At 35.5% G+C, this 27769-nt stretch overlaps 4 protein-coding genes across 4 annotated transcripts; 3 read left to right on the top strand and 1 right to left on the bottom strand.

Annotated features, from left to right (window-relative positions):
* The first annotated feature begins 230 nt into the window (after nt 1-230).
* LOC143531689 (zinc finger protein CONSTANS-LIKE 13-like) lies at nt 231-4211 on the top strand. Its single transcript, XM_077026934.1, has 4 exons — nt 231-765; nt 1451-1639; nt 3348-3616; nt 3786-4211. Exons 1-4 carry the CDS (start codon nt 253-255, stop codon nt 3874-3876), a joined length of 1062 nt encoding a protein of 353 aa, XP_076883049.1. The 5' UTR covers nt 231-252; the 3' UTR covers nt 3877-4211.
* Nucleotides 4212-6397: 2186 nt separating this feature from the next.
* Nucleotides 6398-8157, top strand: LOC143531623 (bidirectional sugar transporter SWEET9-like). Its single transcript, XM_077026880.1, has 6 exons — nt 6398-6443; nt 6536-6572; nt 6824-7037; nt 7122-7286; nt 7586-7705; nt 7795-8157. The coding sequence occupies exons 1-6, from the start codon at nt 6398-6400 to the stop codon at nt 8140-8142; spliced, it is 930 nt and encodes a 309-aa protein (XP_076882995.1). The 3' UTR covers nt 8143-8157.
* A 1586-nt stretch (nt 8158-9743) lies between these two features.
* Nucleotides 9744-12228, top strand: LOC143531691 (uncharacterized). The gene is made up of 3 exons (XM_077026935.1): nt 9744-9958; nt 11154-11263; nt 11905-12228. The coding sequence occupies exons 1-3, from the start codon at nt 9787-9789 to the stop codon at nt 12187-12189; spliced, it is 567 nt and encodes a 188-aa protein (XP_076883050.1). The 5' UTR covers nt 9744-9786; the 3' UTR covers nt 12190-12228.
* Nucleotides 12229-15579: 3351 nt separating this feature from the next.
* On the bottom strand, nt 15580-19654 carry LOC143531688 (protein TRANSPORT INHIBITOR RESPONSE 1-like). The gene is made up of 4 exons (XM_077026933.1): nt 19078-19654; nt 17756-18248; nt 16474-17275; nt 15580-15664 (listed from the first exon to the last, which is right to left on the bottom strand). Exons 1-3 carry the CDS (start codon nt 19530-19532, stop codon nt 16475-16477), a joined length of 1749 nt encoding a protein of 582 aa, XP_076883048.1. The 5' UTR covers nt 19533-19654; the 3' UTR covers nt 15580-15664; nt 16474.
* Between the last annotated feature and the right edge of the window lie 8115 nt (nt 19655-27769).

Here is a 27769-nt window from a genome sequence, read left to right as displayed (position 1 = left end):
CACTCCTCAATTTCACTTCAAATTGATCGGAAAGCATCAAACTAAACCCAAATTCATCCAAACCCACTCCTCAATTTCACTTCAATTTGATCGAAAACATCAAATTAAACCCAAAGTCGTCCAAACACAGTCCTCAATTTCACCCATTTTCACCAATTTCACTTCAATTCCATCGAAACATCAAATTAAACCCAAATTTCATCCATACCCAGTTCTCAATTTCACTCAATTTTAATCCCAAATTTCAAAACCATGACTAATTCACCTCCTCCGGCGACCACTCACCGCCGCGACTGCGACTTCTGCAACCAATCAACAGCAATCCTGTACTGCAGAGCTGACAACGCAAAGCTCTGTTTATCATGCGACCGACAAGTACACTCAACGAATCCACTCTTCACCAAACACACTCGCTCATTACTTTGCGACGGATGCGATTCATCTCCGGCAACCATCTTCTGTTCCACCGACAACCTCGTACACTGTCAGAATCGCGATTGGGAAGCACATAATAATGACTATTCCAAGTCGCATGATCGACGACCGGTTGATGGGTTTACTGGGTGTCCCTCGGTTAATGATTTGTTGTCGGTTTTCGGGTTTGAGGATTTGGGGAAAATTGGCGGTGAATGGTCCGAATCGGGTTATGGGTTTTCAGATTGTTTTGTTTGGGAGACTCCGGTTTTTGTAAGGCTTGATGATTTGATTGTCGATAGCGGGTCGGATCATAATTATCAAGCTATGGGTGTTCCTCCATTGCCTAAGGTAACTTGTTTGATCATCAAGTTATTGATATTTGTGCATCGGGGGCAAGAGACCCAATGTTTAGATTAATAAATTGGATTTATGATTTTGCCATTTGGGTTTAAATAGCGTTATTTAATTTCATTAAAAAATTAGTGTTTACATGAACACAACAAGTTGTGCCACTGGCCCTTTTTGAATAGCAAAAACTAGGTCGTTTAAAAATGACATTATAGATCGTGGGGTAATAACGTTACTATTCATGGCCTGATGGACATGACTAAGTAGCTCTACAGCCTTAGGTGCTAGGAAACTGAAAGTACTAAATGCGAACCATGTGTTGGTTGTCAAGACACGCTTTCTCGTGATAAATTGGATTTTTACAAGTCCGTTTATGTTTGATTCATTACATTTACTGGATTTTAATAATATAAACTATATGTTAATCAATAATTATTTTTATTGCTAAGGGCAATCCCAGTATGAAAAAAGGTGAACAATTGGTTGATTTTTATCCTAATTAGAATGTTATATATCGAATTTGTCCTCTCGCTTTCACATATGAAGTGTGAAAACGTATTAATGTTATAATTGAAAATTGTTGTTTTTAAACATGTTTATGTGTCTTTATATTAGTTATCAAGATCCCATTTGTTATGGTTTTTTGTTAATTGACTTTGTTTATTTTTTTTTATGTTGAAATCAGAACCGAAACGCTGCTTTTGGAACATATAAAGACGAACTTCTTAACCAACTTCGTGAACTAGCGAAATCCGAACCAAATGTTGATGATAATCAAGACATAATTAAACCACTAACTGAGTTTCTGCCTGCACAAAACTTCCAACTCGAAGATGAACATAAGCCGGAAGAGAATGTAAATATCTCATTTGAGGTATGATCTCTCATCTTCATTACTAATTATAATAATAAAACCAAAAGTTGTGGCTGGTCAACCTAACCAAATCTTGAAATTTACATATTTTGACCCCTGTTGACCCATTACCCAATCTATCTGACCCGTCCATTTTGCCAACTATATTAAACAATGGTTGTGTATGGTTACAAGGGTTTGTTAAATGTTAAATATACATTACTTACTAAGGATTCTGATTATTACTTTAATTTTGTTGCTGAAAATATAAGTATCTTAGATGTGTTTTGTAAATAAATTGTGGAAATAATTATAAGATAACATTTAACTTAGGACATTACATTTGAATTTAGCTAGAATTGTTTGATGGAAGTGAACATAAGAAGTTTTTAATAAAAGTTTAGTTAGAAGTACATAAAGTTAAAAGTTTTATACAACTCTATTCATTTCAAGTTTTATTAATGTTGTTGTTGTTGTTGTTGTTATCAATATTCTTAATACTAACTAAAATTGGTTAAGTTATAAAATTTAGCTAAAAGTAAATAAAATAATAAATTTTATGTCTCCACTCAATTCAAATACATAAATATGTTTTTTATAAAGATGCCTCACAGAAACGAAGAAACCAAACCCTAACAAAAATCAACAGTTTGGTTTTATGTTTTCAAAATAGTGAACTTTTTGTTTCGGTTTCGTTTAGCATGTAATTAAACCTCAAAAACCGAACCCAAACAAAAACCAATGGTATGATTTTATGCTTTTAAAAAACACCGAACTTTCAGTTCAGTTTCGATTTTCGTATAATTAAAACCAAAAAAACTGAACCGAACTGAATGTGTGAATCTTCATTTTCAATTTTGAATTTAACTAGTTTATAAGAATTTGATAATTAGTCTGACCAAAGTATTTTCGCCCAATTGTGTGATAGTCAATTAATTATTAATTAAGACAAAGATTTCCGCCCAAATTCATTATTTTGGTCCGACTTAACATTTTGAAGCCCAAATGTGTTGGCCAATAAACAAACTGAACGTTAATGTTCGTCTATTTAATAAATGAACCAACATGAACAAAAAAGTTGTTCATTTAGTTAAAGGAACGGACATGAACGCATGCCCCGCTCATTCATTATGTTCATGAACATTTGTTAACGATTCTTCATTTGAATTCATTTACGTTAGTTTAGGCTCAGTTATATTCGTTACTCTACGGTTATTTATGTTCGTTAGTGTATTCATTTAAAATTATTGGCCCATTAAAATAGAGTATAGTTTTAATAACTAATTAGGTCCAACACAAAGTTCTTCACATTGCTACAGGATAGTTTTAGCTCAATTAAGTTCGTTAATCTATGTTCAGGCGTTTTTGTTCGCTAACATCCGTGAACCGTTTTCGTTAACGAACGAACACGAACTTGTTCATTTTCATAATGAATGAACACGAACAAGAAAACTTCGTTCGCTTAATTATCTGTGTTCGATCGTTTGTTCGTTAAATGTTAAACGAACATGAACATGCTCCATTCTTGTTCGTTAGGTTTGATTACAAGCCTACAAATGAGAAAACCGAAACGAACACTTTTCAAAAACTCAAAACTGAAATTTCGGTTTTTTGGTTCGGTTTGAGCCAAAACCAACCCTACTTGAACCAGTCTCTTTGCTTCTTTGGTTTGGGCTCATTTGGTCCACTAGGCCCATAGCCCATTTTGACCATGTTTTTGTATTTTCAGAAAAATACATTCCAATGGTGCCCCGATAATTCCGATACAACGGGCCGGGAATTATTTGGTGATCAGTTGGTTGGAAATAATAACTCTGAAGCAAACTGCATAGTTCCTGATGGCAATTTTCGTAACATAAATGTTGGCCATCAAGGTGAATCACATAATAATATTGTTGAGAACACACAAGTTATTCATGGTGTCGGTGTACGGGATATTAATAGTCAGGAGAGAGAGACAGCGATCACAAGATATAAAGAGAAGAAGAAATCTAGAAGGTAATTTTAATTATGTTTTACGTTTAATGGGTTTAGTTAACGGGAGTAAAAAAATAATGGGTCATATGGGTTGAAAGTTGTTTGAATTATATTCAATTGCATAAAAATCTTATGTAGGCGTGCAACACAAACTTAATTGCAGTTTCTTTTGTTAATGATATCATAACAGGTATGATAAGCATATCCGCTACGAGTCACGTAAGGTGCGAGCTGAAAGCAGGACGAGAATCAGAGGACGTTTTGCCAAAATGGATAGGTGAACCTTCGGACATGTGTCTTTGAGGTTATATGTTTTATAGATGATATAGATATAGTGTGTAGTGTTGAGCTATGCTATGGTATCCGGTCAAAAGGTGGTCAATGCTTATGAGTATCATCGTTAAGTTTCCGGCTCCTGTAGTTTTTCTAAAAGTATGGTGTCATCCAGGCCGAACTTGCAGTGTAGCTTGAAAAGCAAATAACGACGAGTTGTCTAGTTAAAGTTTTTGTTGTAAGTGGTGTAATCTTGTGTTTAGTCTCGACCAAAACCGTTTCATAAGGTAGTTAACAGAATCAAGTTATAAACTGTATATACTTGGCGCACGTACATATAACTCCTATTTTAACAGGGTATGTGCTTTTTTGAGTCATAATGCATTGTTTATATATCAAAACGATATGATAAAAACGTTTTAGCTAACATAGTTACATAGGCGAATTCAGTGATTTCGGCCAGTGTAGAGGTTAAAATGGATTCAGTAAATACAATGAAACTCTAAAAGTGAAACCTTTTTTGCATAAGCTACTTATAGGTTGATGCATCACATGTATCATATATTGTGCGATCACATGTCATGTTTCGATACACACTCTTTTTAGGTTAAATTTAGGTTATACTATTTTTAGTCAATTTAGGTTGATACCGAAAAAATGTTATATCGTGTTAGTCGATGAAACTGCATACGTCTTACAAAACAAGTCACTTTGTCATGTATATGTAAATCGGACATTTGTCTCTTTGTATTCCATATGTGAAGGCAAATAACATAAATAATGTTACGTTATAATATCTAGTTTGATAAACAGTTTGAAAAATGTTCCAACAAAAGTTCTACACTATGTGATTTAGCGGGTTCACATCCAAAAATATACTATGTGATTTATGTAACTTTTTAATGTAATTTTCTGCTTTGTCTTTGAAAATTTCCAAATTTAAATAAATCATATACCCACACTAATTACCACTACATTATAAAAAACTAATACTCTAGTTTACACGATAACTAATCTACATAATACAATTTGTTACATTTTTTTAATAATAGAACACGAATTGAAAGTGTTCAGCCACTTAGGGTTTTCGGCCGAGAACGTGGATCAAAAGTGATTCAAGACTGCTTCAAAGCGTTAATCGGTATGGGGTATTGGTTCAAGAGGTATTGAGGAGTATGTAGAGAAATTTAATTGTATTATGGATGGATTTTTGTAGGATTTTGAGATCAGGTTGTCCGCGGCTCAATTTAATGCAAATTGATTCAAATTCGTTAAAGTCTTGCTGTCAATTACACGAGTTTACCATAACAAGCGAAGGCGTGTTAATTAAGGGTCAAACATGTGTATCAAATCCTTGAGTTCACAAATCATATCAAAGCAAGGGGGTCGGGTTGTTGACGGGTTGAAGGGGAAGAGAGAAAAAGATTTTATTTAATTTAAAATATTTTGATTAAATTAACGTGATCCCTTTCCTTTATCCTTAAAATAAAAAGAAAGTTTTTTCACGTGTCTTCGGTATGTATTTTCTTTCAGTATTCTATGTTCATATTCATTGCCTGACCTAAACATTAAAAACGTATCTTGAGCAGCTTTAACAGGAATGCAATGATTTAGATCATGGTTTCGATGAGAGTAAGTTATAATTACCAAAATAAGTTTGTCGTGACGAAATGTTTGTGAACTTTATATTGTGATAACCCTTATATACCGCATTAGTTCTTAATTTCTTATATACAGTAAAATGTCGTGTAATGTTAAAGTTATAATTAACCGGATAAAAAGCGTTCAATACAACTCATACTCCATATGCTCGTCCATAAGAGATTATGATCCATCTATACACTAAAAAAATGAGTTGTCACTCAAATAAAAATTTGAATTTTTATGTATAAATGAGAAATCCACTGAATTAAACGTACAAGTGTACAACGCTAGTTTTATGCATCTACCCTTAATACCTAAGTGAGTTTTTTGGGTTTGCAACTGTTTATACTGATTTTGACGCTTCTGGATTGACTCACCTAAGATCACTAAACCCTTTTAGTAAGCTTTCAACTTATGTCATTGGACTATTATAAATACGTTATTTATAATAGTTGTATTTTTATAACTAACAATATATAATATTTTTTTATTAAAATATATATTTAGACAAATATTTATTTTATCTATTAAACTGTATGTCAAGTCGAGTATTTATTCTTTTTTAAATATATATATAAAAATACTATAATCATTCCAAAATTAGTTGTCAAAATCATGAATTTACTTCATTTTGTTTTTGCATATAATTTTACAATTGAAATCACAAGAAATGTGATACTAATTAGTTAACCCAAAAAAAAAATATTAAAATTAATTAAAACAATACACATGTGAAAGCACACCAAATTTCATTTTCTTGCCTTTCAAAAGACCTATAAATATGTTGGTCTTGTTAAGTTCTTCTTCCATAAGCTCCTTAATTTCTTTCAAGCATATATATATACACATCAAACCTATCAATAGAGCTTCATCATCCCAACCACAATGATTTTACCTACTCATCTCCTAGCTTCAACTTTTGGCGTTCTTGGTATATATATGTTCTTCATCATTTCTTGTTAATTTCCTACAAATTCTTATATTAATTACTTATTGCGTTCTATGTTTTCTTTTGTTTTACAGGCAACATCATCTCTTTCTGCGTGTTCTTGTCTCCATTGTAAGATTTCTTCTCGCGAGTCTTTCACTACTAGAAAATTAATTTTCATTCATGAAAAAATTCCATGAAATTATGTATCCGTCAATAATCATTGACGGATAGTTTAAACCCACGTATAGTTGCAAAGATAAGATTTCAGATAAGATTTTTGTCACCATTTATATTTATTTGTAGTGCTTCTATGTGTTGTTACAAACAAGTTTATGAATTTAATTGTAACCCGCTAATATATTCTTTTCTCGTACCCGCAGGCCAACTTTCTGTAAGATCTACCAGAATAAATCGACACAAGGCTTTCACTCCGTGCCATACTCGGTTGCATTATTCAGCTGCATGTTGCTGTTGTATTATGGCAATATCAAGCCCGAAAATGGCACGATGATAGTCACCATCAACTCCATTGGATGTGCCATAGAAACAGCATACATTGTCTTCTTTCTCATCTACGCCACTAGAGAATCACTGGTGTGTATCTATATAACTATATAAGTCTATATAATTTGTACGATAAGTGTTAAACTAATTTTGCCGATTTTGATTTATTCGTAGATATCTACAGTGAAGGTGCTTGTGATATTTAATACACTATCGTTTACGGTGATTATTGTTACAACACTTCTAGTAACCGATCGCGGGCCTAAACGGGTCAATCTTGTTGGTTGGATTTGCTCCGTCTTTTCAGTTTGCGTATTTGCAGCTCCCCTTAGCATTATGGTAAAGTTTTATTAACTTACGTATATTGTTCTTAGAAACGGGTCACTTTTGTTTTTTGTTTAAATGTTTGCATTACCATAGATCCACTAGAAGACAAGATAGTTCTTACTTTGTGTTTAAAAGAAAATATATATGTTTTTTTTAATTTATTTGTTATTTCATCAAATTATGAAACCAACTAATCTGACTAGTGGACTGGTAACGATTCAATGACCGGTCTGGGAATGAAAACATTGATTATATTAACTGTTTATCAGTTATATTACTGAAATTTGATAATTTTTTTTGTATGTGGACAGAGAATGGTTATACGAACGAAGAGCGTTGAATACATGCCATTCTTTTTATCGTTCTTCCTCACCCTTTGCGCGATTGTCTGGTTTTTCTACGGTCTATTGATCAATGATTATTTTGTAGCCGTAAGGGTTTATTATTTTATACATAAATGTACTCTTTGACATTTTTAGAAATATATATGTAATAATATTTATAAAATGGTTTTGTGTAGACTCCAAATGTGTTAGGGTTCGTGTTTGGAATAGGGCAAATGGTGTTGTACATGATCTACAAAGGCAAGAAAATGCAAGTGAGACCAATGGTTCAACCACAAGATGAGATAACACCGATACCACGGCCGGTAGTGGTGGATTTGGGGACAATATTGGAAATGCAAGAGGCGGATGCAGGGGAAATATCAGAAATGAAAGACAATGGCGTGGTGGAGCTAAGGGTAGAAATGGAAATGCAAGAAAGGCCAATGGGTGGAGATGAAGGTGGTGGTGAGATAATAGAATGCATGGGTTATGTGTGTGGGGATTTAGATGGTGAAAAGACGAAAATGTCCTTTATTGCTTGAAGTAGACATATGGATTAAGAACGAAGAAGTTTTTATGTATCCCGGGTGGGTCGGGTTGACCTGGAAACATGAAATGAAAGCGTTTTTGTGAATGTTTTTTTTTTTATTTATTATTATTATGGGAATATGTTTGGTTAAATGTAGTTTATCTTTTGAATCTATGTTTTACTTTTTCTTACTAAGCAACTAGCAAAGTAAATGGGGAGCGGTCTCTTTACAAAATCAATTTAAGTAGAAAAATGTTTGAGCATACAAGAAATCGTATAAGTAGAAGATAATATATTGTGAGAAATCGAGAGAGATAGAGATGTATTTAAAAGCATTTTTGGCCTAATGGTATTATGATACGTAAAATGGTGTTTCAAAAGGTTAAGGGTTCGAGTCCCGTTATTCATAGATGTAGTTCGGAAGTATAATTACGTAATGTTATAACATTCATGATTTTTATTCTTCTTACCATATATTTTCTCAAGTTATCATATGATATTATCTTATAACCTTTTCAGATTTATCTTGATGTTCTTCATGTTCTCATATTTTTCATATAATTTTTATTTTTATCTTAAAAGACAAATACTTACCAGATTACATGTAGTTTAATTAACTGGTATCCTAAATAAAACCAATTCTAATTTTAGGCGTATAATTACATAAACTATACCTGGTAAATCTTACAAATAGCAAAAGTTAATAATAGAGTCTGGGAATGGTAGAATGTAGGCAAACCTTACCTCTATCCCTAGTGATAGAGAGTCTGCTTCCAACGAGATCCTCGGCTCCATACCAAACAAAATAAAAGGTAAACAAACAATATAAAAATATATTAGAATAGTGTAACATTTAGTATTTATGAAAGAATTTATAGAAATAAATAATGAATAAACAATAATAATAAAACAAAATACTAAGTAGGAAAAGCTATGACCAACAAACATATTTCTAACTAAAATTAACTAAAACTCCTACGCCCCATTCATTCTCGGGGTTCTTCCACATAATTGGAACCCGTAATTTTGGTGCAATTGGGTTTTGGCGGCGATGAGTGATGGAGGATCAAAAGAGCCGTTGCAAGTTTTGTGACACTTTGTTAAAGACTCGATTCTAACTCTAATAAAACATATTGTAAAGAAATTTTCCTAGGCATTGAAAGAAATTCTGGAATCGGATCAAGTCGAATTGTGTGGAAATGACAATATATTTCGTTACGAAGCTAATGCGATTCTAGACATAAGACGAAGTTCATGATTCAAGAAGTTTTGTCGTTAGCCACTTTCACAGCCATCGGTACACTCATGATTCGAGATAGAATAGTTGTACCCGGTTTTTAGATAGAAATCATACCGTACCAGACCCAGCCCTAACTGATTCTAGCGATTATCCATCCATACCAAACGACTCCGGGTGTGGTTCCTACTCGGTTCCTAAGAAAACCCAATTCGGGGTTAACCCGATGGACCTGTACCCGGTCCGTAAAGCCATAATAAGTTGTAGTAGAAGAGCCCACTAATAAACAAGAGAGTATATGACACCAGCCCAGCCCAGCCCAGTCTACAAAACCAATTCATCGAAATAACCTCCAAGACACCATTGTTTTTTTCTTTCTTTTCATCGATAATTTTTCCTACCCGTAGATTGATTTGAAAGATGAAGAATAAAGGAAACCCTAATAATATTAATAATCAGAAATCAAGCAGCAGCTTAGCACCTGTTAATAACAAGAAGAAGAACAGAGCGAGATTGGGCGGCGGAGGGTTGTCGCTTCAAGCTTTTGTTAACGCCAAATCCAAGAACGATGGTTACAATCCGGCTTTAATCAGTACGTGCTTCTTATATAATACACAATTTTCAATTATTGTGCTAGTTGTCATCATCATTTTCAATTCAAATCTATGCTGATTTCTTTGATCAAATACACTTCACTTAAGTAGTCAACCATATAATAGAAAATCAAGATAAAGGGTATGTTTGGCAAAACTAGCTGTGTAGCTGGAAGCTGTTAGCTGTAGCTTTTTAAAAAATTTTAGGTGTTTGGTAGAGTAGCTGGAGTTTTTAATAAACCTAGTTGGGTGCTCGCGCGGTGCACTGTTCAAATCCGAAACCTAATCTGACTTGACCCCTTTCGACTCAAAACCGCACCAACATGAACCGAACTAAATTAGCCCTTTTTGCATCGACTCGTTCCGACCCTAATTTGCTCGTACATATGACCCGAGCTTGCCTGACTCGACTTGTTGTCGATCCTAACCAATATTCACATAGTATGTTATTTTTTTAAAATTAAAGAAGTATAACAATATGATACTCAAATTAAAGAGAATAAAATGCTCGTTTTTATGATGCAACTTAAAAAAAATATTAACATGTGAAAAAGTTATAGTCTTTTAAAAAGTCATGGGGTAGTTGGTTTTGAATATGGGTTAAATATGTAATTATTATATGAATTAACAAAAGATGATGGAAGTTCAAGTACCAACATTGTAAAATTTAAAATACTAAAAGCTTGTAGCTATTTCTAAACGCTAGTAGTTGGAGCTTTTAGCTTTAAGCTTTTTCTCCTAACCTAAAAGCTTCAAGCTACTCTAACCAAACAAGACTTTTCAATAAATATGAGCTTTTTCTTAAAAGCTTGTAGCTTAAAGCTCTTAAAAACTCCTAATAGCTCTTTGCCAAACATACCCAAAGTTTTTGCCATTTTCAACTTTTTAACCATTATTAATTATTAATGCATGTAGATTAACAAAGTAACAAACGAATGAATGGCATCTATAAATCAAGCACCCCCTTATGTTTGTTTGTTGGATTAGTTATACACTTTAGCATGTTTTAATTGCATTGTATGTTTGTAGATCATGAAAACTGAAGGGGCTTTAGCTTTATGGTCCAGTTCATAGTATTTATTTCTGTGTAGCAAGTGCTCTTCGTTTCGTTCGTTATCTTTGTTTGTTATAAATTATCTTTATTCTTTTCCTATATTTTATGCATTATCTTATTTAAGTTGTGTTCATACACAGAGAAGCAAAGGGAGTTCTATAAAAACGCTAAATACGTTAGCAAGTACAAAAAGACACTGAAGCAACCCAACCAAGGAGAAGGTTCTTCCCAAGCTACAAGCCTCACAGAGGTCGTTCTTAATCCTGTTTATCAATTTGGTTTAGTTAATGCAAAGTCTACCTATAAACAATAACTTGCAAAATGCAACTAAACTTAAAGCTTATGACACTTCTAGAACTGGAAAATGACATAAATACCCCGACCTATTTATGTACTCAGCTATGTTTTGACAGTAACTTTAACTTCATAACCATTTTTAATAAATTTTCAAAAACATTTATTGTTATTGAAATAGATAGTATGGTTTTCTCTATTTATATTTTAAACACTACACTATTGTTAATAAAATTTATATATTATGAACAAAATTAGTTTTTAGGCCAACGCAACTCTAAAGTTACGTGTTTCTTTACGAGCCAAGGCAAGCTCAAGCTTAAACCAGACAGGGTCAGCTCGGCTCACTTATTTTCAACGGGCTAAAAGTCGAGTTGAAGTTTGGTTTGTTAAAAGCTCAAGGTGGCTTGTTACCATTCATTTACAACTATTAAACAGTATTTTGAGCGGCCGTAGTTTATACCTGCCACTGGACACGCTCAATTGTCAACTGTTCTCATTGGATGTCTGCTGGTTTTAATTTTTTTTTTATTTTTTTGTATAAAATTATAAATACATTACAAAAAAACTTGAACCCACTATGATTGTTATCTTTAGGGTGCAAGTGAAAACAGGGAAATAGTTGAGAGGCATTCAAAGAAGCCGAAAAAAGCGTATCGTTTAGAAGAAATTTATAAACAGAAGCAGGAGGAAGAAGAAAAGGCGAGAATGGAGAAAGAGGCTATGATTAAATTTAAAAGAGAAGAAAAAGAAAAGTCTCAGGCTCAGCGCAAAGCCCAGAAGGAAAAGATGCTTAAAAGAACGAGATCAGGTCAGCCCATCATGAAGTACAGGATTGAACAGCTGTTGCAGACCATTCAGGGTTCAAAAAGCTCACAGTAATCAGTTTATTCTCCCTAAATTTCAATGCTTGTGTAATATAGTTTAGACAAAATGACAAAACAGGTCCTTTATGTTTGCACACTTTTTCATTAGACATCCTTTGGCAAACTTAATGACACAAGACATATTTCATGTATCAAATTCCTTTCAACTTACGTCATTTGGCATTAACCCAGTTAAAATTTCCTGTTAACTTTGGTCGCACATGAGGGTAGTGTGGTCATTTACCCTTTTAAGGACTATTTATGTAATTAGATTAAAGATTGTTCTTTTAATAATCATCTTCTTCATCACCATCCACCCCATCACCACCATCAACTCCGGCCACCACCATCCTCTCTCTCTAAACTTTGGCCACCATCATTCAACACCATCTTCTCTCTCTAAAGATTTGTACTATTCATACTATAGAGGATAATATTACAAACACCAAATTCATTAAACCAAATCCAAACACCAACCCAAAACAATTCATTTCCAGTTATTAAAATTCATTTTCTCATAGTACCGAATCGAAAGCAGTGATAATGAAATCTGCACCTCATCTTTTCCCCACCGAGCTTTCACGGCGGCAGGTTTCGCCGGAACCACCATGCGCGGCGGCGGCGGCAGATTGATGACGAATTGAAGGTTTCACGCCACCATTGTCGGATCTGTAAACCATCTAACGCCACCACCGTTTAACCTCGCCGAAACCCCACTAAAACCCCATATCCAACAAAAGCCCTAACACGATTGATGACGAATTGAAATTGATTGGCTTGACGGAGTTCCAAATTTGGCGGATTGATGACGAATTGAAGGTGATTGGCTTGCCGGGTGGTGGTGGCGGGTGGCTGGGAGTTGGTGGTTGTGGGTGGGATGGTGGACCGAGTTGGTGATGGTGGTTGCAATGGTGTAGAGAGGGGATTGGTATGAAATTGCTGGTTAGAGAGAGAGCTCAAAGTTTAAGTTATCAACATAAATAGTCCCTCAAGGAGTAAAGTACGAATTTACCCTCATGTGTCTTGCAAATGACCAGATTTAACAAGAAAAATTAACTGGGTTAGTGCCAAAGGATATAACGTGATAGGGTTTTAAAACATAAAGGATGTTTTCTGCTATTGGTTTCGATAAAGGACGTCCACTGAAAAACCAATTAAACATAAAAGACGTTTTTTGCCATTTTGTCTATAGTTTAAGTACCAAACACAACCGTTTTGATCTCCCGTTAGAGATACCTCTTTTGACCCTGGCCCGTTACTCAAACTGCGACCTTGGTAAGATCTGTTGATTTATTTTGTTGTTTATGTAGTTAAAAACTTTTAGACAGCTAAAATACTTTTTCGGAAGTTTTTTTTATGACAATCAAATGAATCATTAATCGTTTCACATGAGAACACGAAAGTGTTTATTAGCCAATGTAGTTTGTACTTTATAATTAATTTTACTAGTGTAACGGTATCTATGTTGGGTCTCAGGTTGTATTAAGTATTAACCAAGAATTAATAGTTTAATACATATTGTGATAAAATGACTAGCGATAATTTGCGCACATTACTTAAAATGAAAGAAAATGGTAAGGAACAAAAGAGAGAGAAAGAACAAGTTGGTCCAAATAGAAGAAAATATGTCTCATTATAACGCAAATGGGTGACAAGTTGTGTCTCTAGTTCTTTTTGGATAGTAATACTAAGTCATTAAAATTTACGCTCATAGATATTGGCGTTATAACATTCATGTTCATGACATGCTAGACTCAACTATATAGCTCTACAAGTCGAGGAAACTAAAGGTATCAAATGCAAATGGTATAAGCACGTGTTGGTTGTCAATGTATGTCTTTCCGTGTTTTGACCACTTTGCATGAAGCGACTCTTAATGCAGTCCGACATACTGTGAAAACGCTACTCCCAAACGTACTATAGGAGAAACCCATGTTATCCGCACGTGTGTATCCTTGCCATCCATCCAAATACCAAAATGCCAGTTGGTCTAAGTATTGACCGTCCTTTCAACGAGTCGGTCAAGAAATTCCCACAAGGTTCTTTCTTTACAGAAATAATGATGTGCTTGAATATAAAGAAAAAGATCACCAACCATTTCGTGTTTTATATACTTATAATATTCGAATGCATTGATGAGTGAAGAAAACGTTTCATAGAAGACCAATGTTTGTTGTTTACAAGTCATTTGATTCTAAACAATTGCCTATGAAGCAAATCAGTAGCACATGCACATCTGTTAAATATTGAGATCGAATAGTGTAAAAGCTAATGAAAAATGTATGCTTCTATGTTTTCATATATTTTAGTCATTCTCGTGTGAACTCATATGTATAGTTATAGGTGTAACGTGTGGGCACAAATGTGTACAAGTTCTTAATGCTCTTAAATCAGACAAACCTATTCCACTTACCAACAAATCCATTTGAAGATAAAGTGTCATCAAACTATCAAATCAAACCTAAGTTCAGTTCATATGGACTCTATCCACCCTAGTATGTCTTGACTTTTGACCCTTGATCATCTTTATATTATTAAGAGATCTTAAACATTCAAGATGGTATCTTGTTAAAAAGTAAGCCTTGTATTCTTAACTTTTTTTAAAAAGCAAGTTAGTCATTCAGACAATTGACTCTAATGAGCATCTACTTGATTGTAAAATCTGAACCAGATAATTTAGGAATAGGTTGTGGGAATCATAATTAAAAGTTAAAACTGAAGAAGGAAATGATGAGGAATGAAAAACATGTGCATGATGATGGATGCATAAAGGAGTGGATATCATCATCCAATACGTATAAAGCTTTTGGTTTGCAGTTGATTACCTTTATCCACTTAATACATCTTTCCATTTTTACTCATTCAACCCCTGTAATCCTAGGATTATATAAATAAAGAAAAATTCTTATGGAATTTTTTAAAATAATTTGAAACCTATCATCAAATTGTTTTAAAAAACTATTATCCAAGTAAATGCATAAATAAAACAACTAGATGTATCAGTTTGGAGTAGTTTTGAAAAACAGTTCACAACTTTCTGTTCAAATTTAGTACGACTTTTAACGTGCAAAAAATTGTTAAATGACTTTAACCAGTATAAAATCATTGGTATGTTGAATTTTGATGACGTTTATGAGAAAAAGTATTATTATTTACAAGACGCAGCTTTTAGTTATATAAAAAGCTAATTTGATTGTACTTAAAAGTAGCCTGTGCCTGAATCACTAACCTCGGCTCGACATTCTGGACCTAAACGGCTCGAAGGCTGTGGCAAAACTTTAAAGCCAAGACAACAATCAAAGAACACCCCACCATATATATAAAAATGTGACATGCCCATTCAAGTGATTTGGGTTTAATGAGATAATTTAGATCACAAAAATTATGAAGTATTATTATAAATAAACTACAAACTCCTAGACTGAATGCTGCATCACAATCTAAATGTACCAAAATCAGAACGCGGCATCTTCAATCCTTTATTTGAGAACCTAAGTAGCATAAAACCGATTCAAACGTCAACTGTGGTTTATAAAATACCAATATACTTGCATTACACACCAAAGAGAAAAATTACCAGAAATAGTAACCACATTGTAATGTTTTGTGTTTTAGTAACAATAATAAAATATTGAACTAAAATGGTGAAATCTACTGAATTTTTAAAATTTTATAGAAAATGTCAAAAATGATCGAATGAAATCACGGGTGCTAAATGAGTAGTGTCCGTCCGACCCGGAAAATTTTAACATAAGCCGGAACACAAAAATTTATAAAGCAATTAAATTATAGTGATAAATTCATTTTACAAAGAAGTAAATTATAATTTTACATTTTACAAAAGTATTATTATTATTATTATTATTATATTTTGCATTAAACAATTACATTATAGTTACAAATTTTTTATACTTTTTGCATATTAATTCTTCAAAATGACATTTTACAAAAGAAAATGTGTATATACAAATGTACGGAAATTAATTACGTTATCGTAATGATTTACTTTAAAAAAATAATTTTACAAAAAAAGAATACAAATGTATATAAAACAATTACATTATGGTTATTATTTCTTGTACCAGTTTCTCTACTGACCTTCAAATTTTGGCATAAAATAATTATAAAACACAGATCAACCAGACAAATTAACACAAACGTGACCCGTTTAGCTAAATGGATTGATCATGTTGGTTTCAATTTCTAACCAAGTAACTGTAACTTGATATTATATGTTAAAAATCCATTTTTATATATTTAATTCATAAATCAGAATATAAGATACAATACGTATACATACCTCAAGAAAGATTGTACACGTCTTTATCTTTACCCATTATCCGTACAAAATCCGGGGTGTCAAACCGTTGACCCGAAACTGTCCTGTAAATATAAACCTTTTCAACAGGCGCGTATTCGGGTTTCGAGTTTACATTTTCCCGTTCATCTATAACTTCAACGTTTAACCCAGGTATTTTCTGACCAAGCAATTTACACGCGCCAAAACTAACCAAACACGAAGACATCCAAAGGGATCGCATTCTCTCCAACTTTGAAGCGTTAGCCAACAAAGCTTTATCACCAAACGGACAATCTCGGATCTCCAACTTCCTTAAACGATCGCACCCGGATAACACATAATGTAAACCTAAATCACTGTCCCCTGCAAACGCTATTGAAAGCATATCGAGGTTTTTTGCGTAAGTCCCGATGTATTCGAACACGCGGTCAGTTAGAAGGCCTGACATTGAGAGGCGTGTGAGGTGTTGGCAGTTTTGAACAATGGAACCAAACCCTGTGTCTAACGGTTCGAGCGTTTGGTAATCGGGAGCGCGCGGTTCGATGATGCATAAACGGAAGCAGGTTAGGTTCGGGCGGTTTTTGGATATTTGGATTAGTGCTGAGTTGGACATTTGGCGACAGAAGTATAGGATTGAGTGGAGTTTTGAGCAGCCTTCTGAAACTGCAACGAGCCCGTGTTCGGTTAACTGTACGTCCACATCTCCGATAAACGGGTCAGATGGAAATACGACTAGTTCTCTTAGATCTTTACAGGATAATGAAACAGTATTTAGGCCTGTGTCTTCTATGTAATCTAACACCTGTAAATAATTTTTTTGTTAGTTAGAAAGATATGTTTACATAATTTCAAGAGTTATTAAGTAATTACAACATTCAAAACATATGGTATAATCTTTTAACATATAGTTGATTTTTGAATCATATGTTACATATGATTTTCATATTTTAAAACCCCTTGTATAAATATATTTGTTTAATTATAAATGTTTGGCGTCTTTATGATGATATTTTAGACTTTAATTGAAATATCATGTTTAAGTCGTTTTGTTTATGTTTGCTCATTTATGTTCGTGGAGTGTTTTAGAATATTAACGAACATAATCTAACATGAACATGTTTATTTTATTAATGAACGAACACTAAAAAGAAAATTCATTCATTTAAGTGTTCATGTCCGTTTGTTCGCTTAAAGTTAAATAAACGAACATAAACAAGCTTTGTTCGTGTTCATTCGGTTCATTTACACGCCCATATATAATGGAATGAGTATTATAACTCACCACAAGCCGTTGCAGATTACAACACTGACTAACAATCTTGGTAAGATCAGGACTTTGAGTAGTTGCATAGCTCAAATTTAAAGACGTAAGCTGAGAACACACGTTGTTTATAACCGGAAGATAAGCGGGAGTCACATCCCAAAAACCCGATAAGCTTTTAAGATTCTTGCATGCTGAAAACGTGTTTGCTAGACTTGAACAAACATCTGGACGGAATTCAGCTGAGTAAGCACCGGTTCCAAAGTCAACAAGCTGTGGGGCCCGTTGCAAGAGTGTAGATAGCTTCTCGAGGGGTACGGTGCGATTTAGTTTAAGGGTTTTCAAGTTGGGTGACCTGGCAACTAACCGTTCTAGGGCTGAGAAGCTAACCTCAGAAACCAAACAAGCCATGTTAAGAGATTCAAGTGAGGTGAACGAGTCGGGGAAGTGACTCAGCCAATGTCCACTTAGGTCTTCAACTTCACATTCACGTAAATCGAGTACTCGCAAATTTCTGTTAATGAAAATGAAATGAAAAGCATTAACAAGAAAGTGTATAAACAGATTGAAACTAAAATCAAGTTATATTCATTGAAAATACGATTCATGTTGCAATAATAAAAGAGCATACACACATCATAGCTTGTATATTACTATATTTATTATTAAACCACATCAGAAACAAAAAATAATGAAGATTTAAGAATTATATATTACATATAACATAGCTAACAATAAGTATATTTTAAGATAAAATATAAATCTGACTGAAATCTTCTACAACTTGGTAAGTTTTGATAAACTATTAGAACGAATTTCAGATCAATTAATAGGAGATAGAGGCGGGAAACAAAAAATCTAGACTTCAGTCGACATGCAACAACCAAGTTACTTATTTATCAAACAAGCCTTTCATAATTCCTGCATTCCTTATGTTGTTTTTTACATATAAACCTTCTAACTAACCCTAAATGTGTCCAACTTTGGCTAAGAACTACATGAGCTTTTATTGTATAATGTAAAAAAAGCAATGCTGCAATCAAAGAAGGTAAACTGCGCTGCTAATTGCAACAAATCGCGTAATAATGAACAGTCCTACAAACACAAAAATCACATAATAATGAAACTTATGATGAAGGTCTATATATGTGTAACAATTGTTGTGACTTAATTGGATCAAGCAACACTAACAACACCGATACTTTTCGGTAGTAAAACTAAAGAACACATCATATAAAATAATCCTACACCTCTATTCCAAGCTCCCAACTTTAACTCCTAATAATACTCTAAACAACTAACTAAACAATTCCAAACAAAATTGAAGTGAGATTCAATTTCACCTGCAATTAGCCGCAATGGCTGCAAGTCCATCGGTACTAAACCCCTCACAGGACGACAACACCAACACCTTAAAGTTATTAAAAGACCTAGCCAGCATCTCTAGGCTCTCATCAGTAACCACCATCCTCTTAAGTCTAATCTCCTCCAACGACGGGTAAGCCCGGGCCAATTCGACAATCCACGGGTACACATAGCCTCCCCAGCCTTCCGGCACCAAATTAAAGTCTGCAAAATGCGGTTTCCCTTTCAACTCAACTGATTTGACCTCGGGAAACCTTTTAATTAGGATCCTAGGGTTTACGGCGTAACAGTTGCCGACGAATATCCGTTTACGGCACCAGCGGTCCGTGTCGTACCACGTCTTGCACACCAACGACACCGCGTTACGGTCGGTTTGGGATGTTAGGAATGACAACACGTGTTCTAACACCTCTTCTGGAAACGGTGACGTCATTGGTGGTGTTAGGGTTTGGAAAGCTGCCGGACAAGATGTGAGATTGGTGTGTGTGGTTTAGATCTGAGGTGAAATTGGCATTAACGGAGGTTAGGTTTAGGTTAGGTTAGATCTAAGTGTTTGGTTGACAGAGAAGATGATTTCAAGGTTGTATGACGGATAGTTAGATACATAGATAGATAAAGTGATATATAATAATATAGGTGAGGTTAAATATGTAAGCTCAAATTTCTTTATACCCTTTGAGTTTATGCTATTTGCATTACCAACATATAACTTTCAAAAATGCCACACAAAGCATAACTCACTTTCTGCTATAACACACAGTGGGACTAAAACCCGGGTGGGCTTGGGAAGCGAATTGACAAACTCGCAAGGCTTATCTCAAAAACCATTGGCATCACCATCACCGTCGCACTGAGGAAAAACGGGGAGAGCGTCCGGCAATCTTGTGATAATAAAGGAGAGCTCTATGTGCATAACCCTAATTACACTATAAAAGTAACCGTTTTATTTTGGTTTGAGATCAAACGGTTATGACCACTGTAAATCAGAACTATTGAGATATAATCTTGAAACGGGTTATCGAAAGTTGAAGGGGCTAAGTGAAAGTATTTTATTATGTTTATTTTGGTACGTTTATTTAGTATGGTAAGACTATTAAATATTATTTAGTTGCCCTAAAATAAGTTGTCTTGTCTTGCAAGTTGTTAGTTTATGATAAATGGATGGCTAGGGTTTATGTAATTTGAATGGGTCAAGAATTATAATAATAAGAAAGAGTCAATCTTGGTTGAGATCAAAATTTTGTGCTCATGTTCTTGGGCCTTGTCGAAGCATGAAATGAATCTGACCTGATCCATGACGATGTTTCCACGGATTTTCGAGATGAACGAACCACGTCTTGATCTTCTCCTCCGATTGCTTGAGACATGCAATGGTTTTTCGGGGGTGTGGAGGTGACTGCTAAGAAATCTCAAAGATCTCTTGTTTACAGACACAAAAAAGTGGTGGTGGCTCTTATTGAGCATGACCCCTTAATAAGGAGGTGGAGACCTCCTTATATAGAGAGCCTCATGGCCACCATCATGGTACCCTAATGGGCCTAGCCCAGTTAGGGTTACCTCCACAAAACCCCCTCAGGCCAATAACATTGTATTAGTCCATATAATAAAATAAGCCAAACATAATAGATTTAGGGTCGTAAAACTGGGTTTAATACCATACCCCTACAAGCCCCCCAAGTCCAGCGTTGCTCCTGGGCGCGCAAGCGTCTAGGTGGAGCGCTGGACTTTATGAGGTGTGTTAGGTCATGAGGCGGTTTTTTCCCTTTTCTTCGGCCTTGTCTTTATTGTCTTTGAGTTTTGGGAGATTTTCCTCATGATGGTGACGAGCTGTAAAAATAATGAAACCTGCGCGCGAGGCGACTTACGGATCTATGAGAATAATGAAGCCTGCGCGCATGGCGTCTTACGAGCTATAAGAATAATAAAAGCTTGCGCGCGAGGCGTCTTACGAGCTATAAGAATAATAAAGCTTGCGCGCGTGAGGCGACTTACGAGCTGTATGAATAATAAAAGTTTGCGCGCGTGGCGTCTTACGAGCTATAAGAATAATAACAGCTTGCGCGCGAGGCGTCTTAAGAGCTGTAAGAATAATAACAGCTTGCGCGCGAGGCGTCTTATGAGCTGTATGAATAATAAAGCTTGCGCGCGTGGCGTCTTACGAGCTATAAGAATAATAACAGCTTGCGCGCGAGGCGTCTTATGAGCTGTATGAATAATAAAGCTTGCGCGCGTGGCGTCTTACGAGCTATAAGAATAATAACAGCTTGCGCGCGAGGCGTCTTATGAGCTGTATGAATAATAAAGCTTGCGCACGTGGCGTCTTACGAGCTATAAGAATAATAACAGCTTGCGCGCGAGGCGTCTTACGAGCTGTATGAATAATAAAGCTTGCGCGCGAGGCGTCTTACGAGCTGTATGAATAATAAAGCTTGCGCGCGAGGCGTCTTACGAGCTGTATGAATAATAAAGCTTGCGCGCGAGGCGTCTTATGAGCTGTATGAATAATAACAGCTTGCGCGCGAGGCGTCTTATGAGCTGTATGAATAATAAAAGCTTGCGCGCGTGGCGTCTTACGAGCTATAAGAATAATAACAGCTTGCGCGCGAAGCGTCTTATGAGCTGTATGAATAATAAAGCTTGCGCGCGTGGCGTCTTACGAGCTATAAGAATAATAACAGCTTGCGCGCGAGGCGTCTTATGAGCTGTATGAATAATAATGAAGCTTGCGCGCGCGCGTAGACTGCGCGTCATGCGACGCGCGCAGATGTCGCATGCGCGTGCGCATAGGCTCTGGCTTTGTGTTATGCGCCACGCGCAGATGTTGCATGCGCGTGCGCGTGGATTTTATGTCCCACGCCACGCGCAGATGTTGCGTGCGCGTGCGCGTAGACTGTGTGATATGTGTGAGCATGTGGCGCGAAGCCGTATGGGTTTATGAGGATTCCCAACCTTTAAGTTTGGCGCTTGGCCTGATGGGTTTATGAGGATTCCCAACCTTAAGTATGGCGCGTAGCCATATGGGATATTATGAGGATTCCCAACCTTTAAGTATGGCGTGTAGCCATATGGGATATTATGAGGATTCCCAACCTTTAAGTATGGCGCGTAGCCATATGGGATATTATGAGGATTCCCAACCTTTAAGTATGGCGTGTAGCCATATGGGATATTATGAGGATTCCCGACCTTTAAGTATGGCGCGTAGCCATATGGGATATTATGAGGATTCCCGACCTTTAAGTATGGCGCGTAGCCATATGGGATATTATGAGGATTCCCGACCTTTAAGTATGGCGCGTAGCCATATGGGATATTATGAGGATTCCCGACCTTTAAGTATGGCGCGTAGCCATATGGGATATTATGAGGATTCCCGACCTTTAAGTATGGCGCGTAGCCATATGGGATATTATGAGGATTCCCGACCTTTAAGTATGGCGCGTAGCCATATGGGATATTATGAGGATTCCCGACCTTTAAGTATGGCGCGTAGCCATATGGGATATTATGAGGATTCCCGACCTTTAAGTATGGCGCGTAGCCATATGGGATATTATGAGGATTCCCGACCTTTAAGTATGGCTTGTAGCCATATGGGATATTATGAGGATTCCCAACCTTTAAGTATGGCGTGTAGCCATATGGGATATTATGAGGATTCCCAACCTTTAAGTATGGCGCGTGGCCTGATGCGTGCATGCACGGCGATGGAGTGGTGACTCGCGAGCGCGCGTGCGTGGCGGAGGTCTCTTGCGCAAAACCCACATGGTGGTTTCCGCGGTGGTTTCCACGGGCGCTCACGCATGTCGGCGGAAAGGTGACCCGCTGGCGAGCATGCGTGGTGGCAGTCTTCTGCGCAAAACCCGCATGGTGGAGGTCTTTTGCGCGAAACCCACATGGTGGTTCCCGAGGCGGCACAAGCATGGCTGCGGAGTGAGAATCCGCGGGCGCGCGTACATGGCGGCGGGAGTCTGGTAATTTTTGGATCTGCAATTTAAGAGTTAGATCTACAATTTTAAACCTAAAATCCAGGTCTGTAATCTAGATCTAGATCTGTAAATCAGATCTAGATAGATCTGAAGCTCGGAGCAGATTTAAAACCATCACAGATCCGGAGACTTGATCATTCGAATCAGGCAGTTTCTTTTTGCACAGATCTGGAAGCCTCTTTTAGATCTATGGATCTTTTTGAGCTTTAATAGAACAAGCCTTGAAGCCTTTTTCTGTAAACTTCCAGATCTGGGTTTTTCCTGGGAGAGATCTGACAGCCGAGAGGGAGATCGAAGGGTAGTTCGTTGCGGTCCCACGGATGGCGCCAATGTCGAAGCATAAAATGAATCTGACCTGATCCATGACGATGTTTCCACGGATTTTCGAGATGAACGAACCACGTCTTGATCTTCTCCTCCGATTGCTTGAGACCTGCAATGGTTTTTCGGGGGTGTGGAGGTGACTGCTAAGAAATCTCAAAGATCTCTTGTTTACAGACACAAAAAAGTGGTGGTAGCTCTTATTGAGCATGACCCCTTAATAAGGAGGTGGAGGCCTCCTTATATAGAGAGCCTCATGGCCACCATCATGGTACCCTAATGGGCCTAGCCCAGTTAGGGTTACCTCCACAAAACCCCCTCAGGCCAATAACATTGTATTAGTCCATATAATAAAATAAGCCAAACATAATAGATTTAGGGTCGTAAAACCGGGTTTAATACCATACCCCTACAGGCCTGATTTCCAAGAAGAACAACCTGTTGGAAATTAAAATCCAACTAAACCAATTTGTTACTAACAGTTTAGCTAGATTTAATTTTGCGAGTTAAACTGATAATAATAGAATACAATCATGTGTATATATTATTAAACATAAATTAATTAAAGTTCCAAGTAAAACATATAAAGTTACAGTCTAATTAAATCCTACAGTCCAGTTTGATTTCTTTCGATCGTTTAAAAGTCTAAATAGCAAACCAAACTATGGTATCGTTAGAAAATTCCTAAACAAAACAAGAAAGCTGTAAAAACTAACCACAAAACCAAATTGTTAATTAATTGTACGTATTCGACAGCTTCACGTTTTCAAAGTGAACCATAAACACCTATATAAGAAGATACCATGATATATCTTGTCATCAACATAGTGGATCGTGTTGTTAGGTGTGTTTTTAACTCAAATGATAGTGTGTTTACGACTATATGTTTATTTAATACACGTGTCATATGCATGGATAGTCACTATAATATTGATGAAGGGTCTAACGACCTTGGGCCAATCTGATATTATACAAATGAGACCCGTCAATGGTTCAAGCCTTCACGAGTTTATCACTTAAAGCTCTGGGTAACCCGATAGTACCAAAACACGCAACAAGCCATAGAGGAAACCATTACTATTTAGTAAATATAGCGTAGAGATGTTTTAATGATTCAAACATATTCAAGACCATCAGAAACAACAAATTGATAGCGTCAATAGATTAGATTTAAAATACACTGACATTGTAAGCATTGATCACACAACTATGGTCCAACAGTGGCAGTGTAGTCAGGATATATTATATACAAACATATAAGTTTATGCATCTAATATGCCTGGTGGAAATCATAATAATTGTGGGTGGTATGTTAATTCAAGTAAGATGGAAATGATGAGGGTGTGGGTGGGTGGGGGGGTTTTGGGGGGGGGGGGGGGGGGTAAGGGGGGTTGAGGTATAAAAGGGAATATGAATGATGATGATGAAGATGATCATAAATTCATAAAGTACCATGCATCATCAACCAACAATAATACCTTTTAATTTACTTGAGATTAAATTGTTGGGATGTCTTTTCTGCTACAGAGCCTTGTACATTGTACAGCAATGGTTGTACATTGTTTTGTTTTTAGGAATCTTGGGTCAAGAACAAGGGGACAGCTTTAAATTTGGGAAAACTGTGGAAACCAAAACAAGGAGTTACTTAAGGATGTGTTTATCTATATCTATAATTGGTTAAGTGTGTTAAAATAACTTCATTTTTTTCTTCTTTTAAATTACATAAAATAAACACATACAATTACAATAGTCAATAGGTATGAAATTCAATACATTTTGTTTCAAATTACATTGTTGCATAAGCAATTTTCTAGTTTCATTCACATCTACCACACTCGAATTGTCGTTCTCTAGTTTCATTCAGCTAATTATCTAATCACTTTCAAACCTAGTTTCCTTATAAAATGACCATTTTAAAAAATCTAAACGCGTGTCGGTAGATGATTTTGATCAAGGGTATAGTTATATAACTTTTTACCCTAATGGTAAAAAAGATTTAAGGTTAATAAGATGAGAGTGGTCCTAGAAAGAAGAAAAGAAAAGAGGATACAATCAACTACACTTGTTTCCAAAGGAGGTGTGATGAAGGAAAACTTGTGGACATGATGGAATACCTTGGAATCTATGGTCCCTCCCTCTTCTCTGATCTTTTCTCTGAGACACACTGTGTGTTTGTCTGTGTGTAAAGTAACCATTCCTGAAACCACCTTCAAATCAACCCAAGATAAAGAAAAAGATAAGAGAAACTCAAGCCATTCCTTTTTATTTATGCACATGAAATATCATGTAATAATAATATGTGACATAAGTTTTCATGCATCCTTAGATTTCCTTCAAAAGTATAACAATATTTGGTAGGCCAGTAAACGAAACGAACGTGCAGCAAACTGCGAGTGAACCCTTTTGTGAGAAGTTTGTGTATTTAATAAACAAGTGAATATAAAGAAAGTTTTTTTTGTTTGTTTCAACTTGAACATATGTCTCATTTGTTCATTTACGTTGGTTAAGATTCGTTTATGTTCATTCGTTTACATATTCATTAAAAAAATTGAGTCCAACCACTTTTAAAGTCATTGACCCTCATGTTGTTTTACTTTTAAAACATTGAATACTCTTAATCATATGATGATAACCAGTAATTTTAGACTTTAAAGTGGATATTGTTGTTTACTTTTAAGTAAATAGTGTCCATTTGTTTATTATTTTATTTATATCATATATGTTCGTTTAGTATATTAGTGAACGAATATGAACACATTCTTTATAACAAAAAAACCATAACAAAGTGTGCTACCGACTCCCATAGTCCCATATGAATAAGGTGTGCATTGTTTGGTTGTACGTGAAATAAACACGCATCTAATACTTGTACTTGAGAGATGAGGTTGTTGGTTAATGTAAAAAACATAAAAGAATTTGTACTGGGTACTGGCAATACAGAGAGTTTTACAGTAATTGTCTCAAAGGAGATTCCCACACTTTGCAGAAACTTTTCTTTTACAGTGGGAGAATTTAGGAAGTGAGCTTTTCACCCAAACATATTGTCATCCACCACATCAAGGACAATTGTGTATCACTTGTTAAATCATATACTTGTACACATGGACTCCAGCTTTGACTCAAGTAGAGACCCGTTGTTGAGTCATCGCTGTTAATTGTCGCGCTTTTGTATCAATAATTTTGTTACAGTTTTTAATTGATGTTAATAAATTCGATATTGGTGACTTAAACACGCATAATTCATAACAATATTTTGATGTAAAAGATTGTAAGACAAGGTTAATAAAGTCGTGTCGGTATTTGTTTTTCCTTGCCCGATCCAGGTTTTTTTGCCTTCCTAGTATGGGTCCCAAGCTACATAGGATCAGCTCAGTATATACTCAAGTCAAGACGAGCATAAACAAGTTGAACGAGCTCGAACACAAGCTTCACTTACTGAATCCGACTAGTTATGTGGGCTTAACGAGTATGCTATATATATAATTTTAATGTAATATATTAAATATATATGTACATTATAATTATTCTTACATATAAAATAATGATAAAAAAACCTATTTAACATTATATGATATTTATAGTTATAAACATATATACCATAGATATAAAATGTATATGAACAAACCTACTTATAATTAATAAATAAGAAACTAGTCAAACTCAAGCTTTAAAAGTTAAAACTACCCACTAGCTAAGCTCGAGCTTTAGAAATAGAGCTAAAAACGAGCCTCGGCTCAGCTCGTTTGCTAGTAAAAGACAACCATCCATTCATACAAGTAATCATATCCATTCCACCCTACCATCAGAAACTCATACCCATAGTGATTCATATTCCTGACTACAAACCAAAAGTTACCTAAATGACAATATTTATAGAATATGCATATACAAAAGCAAGGATATGATCACTGAGGGAATCAATTTATGGGAGTTTGGATCAGTTTCATGATCAATTACCAAACAAGGTTGAGTTTTTATCATGTAAACATGAAGTACAGACGTGCGATCTACTAGATCAAGAAAAACATTATCAAAAAGTACAAGAAAACCGCCACTAACTATGAAAAATGTACCCCAAAACAACTCGAGGAGCGCAACGTTTGTTCTCTACACTGCACCACAGACAAATCATCACTGCAGTTACCAAGATATAAGATTTTCTTCAGATATAATCAGCCAACTTCAAGAGATTATGAAAATGGTCAAAAAGTTACTAAAAGATGGTGACCTCATAAATCATTTTATTTCTAAAAAAGTGATACTTTTATAAAATATAGGAAATTGTTGACAAAATTTACTCTTTCACTACTTTTGATGATGAGAGAGGAAGTACTTATTCCTCACATCTGTCAAATTTGGG

Source organism: Bidens hawaiensis, unplaced genomic scaffold, assembly GCF_021521415.1.
Source record: "Bidens hawaiensis isolate Kalapana, Puna unplaced genomic scaffold, B.hawaiensis_p1.1 tig00009196_1, whole genome shotgun sequence".
NCBI classification, from domain to species: domain Eukaryota; kingdom Viridiplantae; phylum Streptophyta; class Magnoliopsida; order Asterales; family Asteraceae; genus Bidens; species Bidens hawaiensis.
The sequence above is the reverse complement of the archived record's forward strand: the minus strand, read 5'-3'. Positions and strand labels throughout refer to the sequence as shown.

Excerpts from the sequence above, each read along its gene's own strand:
- LOC143531689 (XM_077026934.1), top strand. The coding sequence starts at position 253 with ATGACTAATTCACCTCCTCCGGCGACCACTCACCGCCGCGACTGCGAC. Across the intron at positions 766-1,450 it reads GTGTTCCTCCATTGCCTAAG|AACCGAAACGCTGCTTTTGG; the intron begins GTAACTTGTTTG and ends TGTTGAAATCAG. Across the intron at positions 3,617-3,785 it reads GAGAAGAAGAAATCTAGAAG|GTATGATAAGCATATCCGCT; the intron begins GTAATTTTAATT and ends ATATCATAACAG.
- LOC143531623 (XM_077026880.1), top strand. The coding sequence starts at position 6,398 with ATGATTTTACCTACTCATCTCCTAGCTTCAACTTTTGGCGTTCTTG. Across the intron at positions 7,038-7,121 it reads ACGCCACTAGAGAATCACTG|ATATCTACAGTGAAGGTGCT; the intron begins GTGTGTATCTAT and ends ATTTATTCGTAG. Across the intron at positions 7,706-7,794 it reads TCAATGATTATTTTGTAGCC|ACTCCAAATGTGTTAGGGTT; the intron begins GTAAGGGTTTAT and ends GGTTTTGTGTAG.
- LOC143531691 (XM_077026935.1), top strand. The coding sequence starts at position 9,787 with ATGAAGAATAAAGGAAACCCTAATAATATTAATAATCAGAAATCAAGC. Across the intron at positions 9,959-11,153 it reads TTACAATCCGGCTTTAATCA|AGAAGCAAAGGGAGTTCTAT; the intron begins GTACGTGCTTCT and ends GTTCATACACAG. Across the intron at positions 11,264-11,904 it reads AAGCTACAAGCCTCACAGAG|GGTGCAAGTGAAAACAGGGA; the intron begins GTCGTTCTTAAT and ends TGTTATCTTTAG.
- LOC143531688 (XM_077026933.1), bottom strand. The coding sequence starts at position 19,532 with ATGACGTCACCGTTTCCAGAAGAGGTGTTAGAACACGTGTTGTCATTC. Across the intron at positions 18,249-19,077 it reads GCCATTGCGGCTAATTGCAG|AAATTTGCGAGTACTCGATT; the intron begins GTGAAATTGAAT and ends TTTCATTAACAG. Across the intron at positions 17,276-17,755 it reads GTAATCTGCAACGGCTTGTG|GTGTTAGATTACATAGAAGA; the intron begins GTGAGTTATAAT and ends AATTATTTACAG.